The sequence below is a fragment of the Saccostrea echinata genome, unplaced genomic scaffold (genome assembly GCF_033153115.1).
Source record: "Saccostrea echinata isolate AGI-Se365-2 ecotype Australia unplaced genomic scaffold, CSIRO_AGI_Sech_v1 ptg000052l, whole genome shotgun sequence".
Classification (NCBI taxonomy): Eukaryota; Metazoa; Mollusca; class Bivalvia; order Ostreida; family Ostreidae; genus Saccostrea; species Saccostrea echinata.
The window spans coordinates 4150017-4153564 of record NW_026889801.1 but is presented as its reverse complement, the minus strand read 5'-3'; the positions used below and the strand labels follow the sequence as shown (position 1 = coordinate 4153564).

At 30.3% G+C, this 3548-nt stretch overlaps 1 protein-coding gene across 1 annotated transcript; it reads right to left on the bottom strand.

The window, feature by feature from the left end:
- Window positions 1–1755: 1755 nt before the first annotated feature.
- LOC133204280 (uncharacterized) lies at window positions 1756–2560 on the bottom strand. Its single transcript, XM_061340018.1, has 3 exons — window positions 2552–2560; window positions 2163–2388; window positions 1756–2046 (listed from the first exon to the last, which is right to left on the bottom strand). The coding sequence occupies exons 1-3, from the start codon at window positions 2558–2560 to the stop codon at window positions 1901–1903; spliced, it is 381 nt and encodes a 126-aa protein (XP_061196002.1). The 3' UTR covers window positions 1756–1900.
- Window positions 2561–3548: the final 988 nt, after the last annotated feature.

The window sequence follows — 3548 nt, the reverse complement described above, 5'->3', positions numbered from 1 at the left end:
ACTTAATTTCATAAGAATATATTTTAAGACTAGTCAATATAAAAATATTAATTATATTCAACTAGTACATGTGTATTACAGACTGAGTCATGTCAATTAAGAAATATACCAGTTTTAGTGCTAGATACAGGCTGCTTGAATTGATTCATTATCAATAACATACATATACAAGATGAAAACAAAGGAAGCATAAAACTTATGAATATGCAACATCTATGATTTTTCAGTTTTATGAGGACTACAGTGAATATATATTCATGGTGGAGAATTATTGAAATGTGTTTCTCACGTTCCAGCATGCACCATACTTTTGAAATATAATCTCCAAATATTTCTTTTTATTATTGAAATGCATACTGCATGTATATATACAGTGTACTTTACATGTAAACAATAACGCACACTTATAATTAACACATCATAAGTACCGGTATGCTTATCTTGCTTAGTGCCAGGTTTGTGTCATCATATTGTACAGAAATCAGGGATAAAAAAGTTACTTTCCTCATTTTATTACACATTTTCATAATTTATTTAATAGATAGAATTATTTAATGACAAATAATAAACAAAATTTTCATGTGTTCTAATTGAGAAAAATTTATTAGAGCAATTAAAAGAAAAGGAATAAAGGTTTTCAACCTAAAGGTTCTTATAATCAATTGACGGTATAATTTTGAAAGACGAAGTAGGCTATAGTTTTCAAATCCAAAAGCAGAAATATATATATGTACATGTAATTCTTTTTCTAGGCAAGCATTCATGTACAAAATTCAGTGACTCAGTGGTATGCCCCTTTCTAAAATTTTTCGTTATTGATAATTAACTAAAATTTCATTTCATATGATGCATTCCAGTCCTATAATGATAAAAAAATATATCCATATAAATTATATCCAATAACCTGTAGCAACCTTGACATTAATATCAAGTACTCCCCAACCTTTGACATTGTCTGTTGGGTAAAGCATCTTTCCTTAATCACTGTTAATACACTTTGTTCATGGAGCCACAATCTGGGCACTGGACATACAGAATCCTTTTCATTGTAATTTTTTTTTCTGATCTACTCATTGAATGCATTTTACAGATGATAAAAATAATAATATCAGGGGAGTAGCTCCAATTGTGGCAACCCTTAGCAAAAACAAATTCATTGAATTTTGATTTATTTTGTAGTTGTTTTCTGAGCATTGGATTTTCATTGTTTTTTTGATTTGCAAAGGAATCAACTGTGCCTCCTTGCTAAATTGCATGAAAGAAAAGCATTTAAATAGCATTGAACATTGCATGATGATTTATTTTGTATTTATTTTTGATTGAACATGTCTTGATTTTAGCGAAATATGTAAATGAGATGAAGGATTACTCTGACATCACAGAAAAATGCAAAATCAATACAAAAAGAAATGAAATACTATAAAGCATTTATCTGATGTCATTTAGCATTATTGTGACATCACAGAAAAATGTAAAAGTAATACATATAAAAACATTTATGTGAAGTTATAAAACTCAAAAAGTAATAGAAAATCAATACACAGAAACAAACAATATCAAGCATTAAATATTGAGAAACAGCGAGAAAAAATATTGAACACTCAATGCAAACATTACTAATAATCTATTACATGTATCTTTACCAATTCAGAAATTTTAAATACTTACCTTAAAAGATTCACAGTTATAAATCCAAGTAATTGTAACTAACATCCTATGAATTAAGCATGATTGAAACCGATAAACACTGTCACAATAAGGGTTAATAATTCGATACAGTAATCCTTTATATCACAAAGGCACAATTTCAAGCACACTTTCTTTAATTCCATGTCTATTATTGTTTCTCATTTTGTTCTGGATTGTTTTGTTGATTATCGGTACTCTTTGTGGAACTGGATTAAGTTGCACCTTTTTTCCCAACTAGACTGGTTTTTCCTTTAGTTTCGTGCCTAAGATTTCCAATTTTGTTCTGAATAGTTTTGTTAAAGATTTTCGGTGGCACAGGATCCAACTGCAATTTTTTGCACTTAGAGTGCATGTACTCTGAAAGAAAAAAATAAATATAAGATATTTATCATTTGATATATAAATGAATCTTTTAAAAGAAAAAGAAATGAGAGCTCAAGACCATTTAAAATATATGATGTTTCGATTAGTACCTTGGATTGCTTCCAATTTGTGTTGGTCCAGACCTTTTAGACCTTTACTTTTACACAACTCCTCCTTTTTAAATACCATCTCCACGACTTTATTTAGTAGATAAATGCCACCATTTTTTGTTGTAGAAGTTGTTAAAGCCTTCATTTCGGCTGTCCTCAGGTTTGATGGATTTATAAGGACATCTCCAAATGTGTTGTTTTCATCATTAATCAGTGGCAACAAACGCTACAAAACAAAACACACCATATATTCATGTGTATTTGTCATGACTAATAGAACACATTTTCTTAATTACTGTTGATGTCTTGGAATTCCATTTGTTTCAAATTTCACGATTTTTTTATTTTGGCATATTATTTTTTGATTGCAAACATATTGAAATTAATACCACTGTCATGTTTACAAGCATCATAAAGAAAATATTAGAAATAGAACAGACAGCTATAAGTACATCCTACTTACAGGTTCTTTAACAGTTGGAGTTTCCACTGAGGGGGGAGCATCCTGTGAACATGATGGATCTGATTATGGACCTGGTGTTCCAAGGATTGGTGCATGATTAATTCCATAGGTTTAATTCTGTAGTGTATTTGTCAGCACGTTTAGGAATGACAGGATTTGACATTGTTGGTCATAATGCAATCCTCTGTAGTACCCTTGTAGAAAAAAATAGAAATACACATTAAACATGAATATACAACATGAAACATCATATTTAAACAATCAATTTAATTTACTTTTAATAATGCAAATACCTGTGAGATTGTCCAGTGGAGATGGGTCAGAGAGAATGCTGAAATTTGAACTACCACCTTGAGTTGTCCTGGTTTGAAAACAAGGTGTTGCATTAGCAGCATTATACCCATATTCAGGGAAAGATGGATCAAGCATCTGAAATGCAAATCATTTAAGGAATTAAGAGGTCACCAACACTATGAGAATACACAAGGGAATTTATTTTTTAAAAATTAACTTTCTGCAAAAACATAAAAATTAAACATTTTTACCATAATTTTCATACATTAGGAATAACTTAAAGCAAAATTCAAAGAAACTAGTAGGTCAAAGAAATGGACTTTGATTTGATTTTTTGATGATATCAATAAAATCAATTTTTACTTACATTTTCAGTCTCTATGCCATTGTCCAAAGCAAAATTCATACTGGTATCTTCATTAAGAATTCCCAGTCCCTGCCCTATTATGAAGGATGTTTCTACTGCAGGGGGTGATTCTAAATTTTCGGATGGTGATTCAACAGTTTTGAATTGAGTTTTCTTGTGTGACTGCACTGTAATTTTTCTTGGTGATTTGACTGGAGTTTCTTTGACGGGAGTTCTTCTTGGGGACTTGACAGGAGTTTTTCTTGGTGATTTGACTGGAGTT

Bases quoted from the DNA above. Each gene is read 5' to 3' on its own strand.
- LOC133204280 (XM_061340018.1), bottom strand. The intron at 2,047-2,162 runs GTACTAATCGAA...TTTTTCTTTCAG, and splicing joins CAAATTGGAAGCAATCCAAG to AGTACATGCACTCTAAGTGC.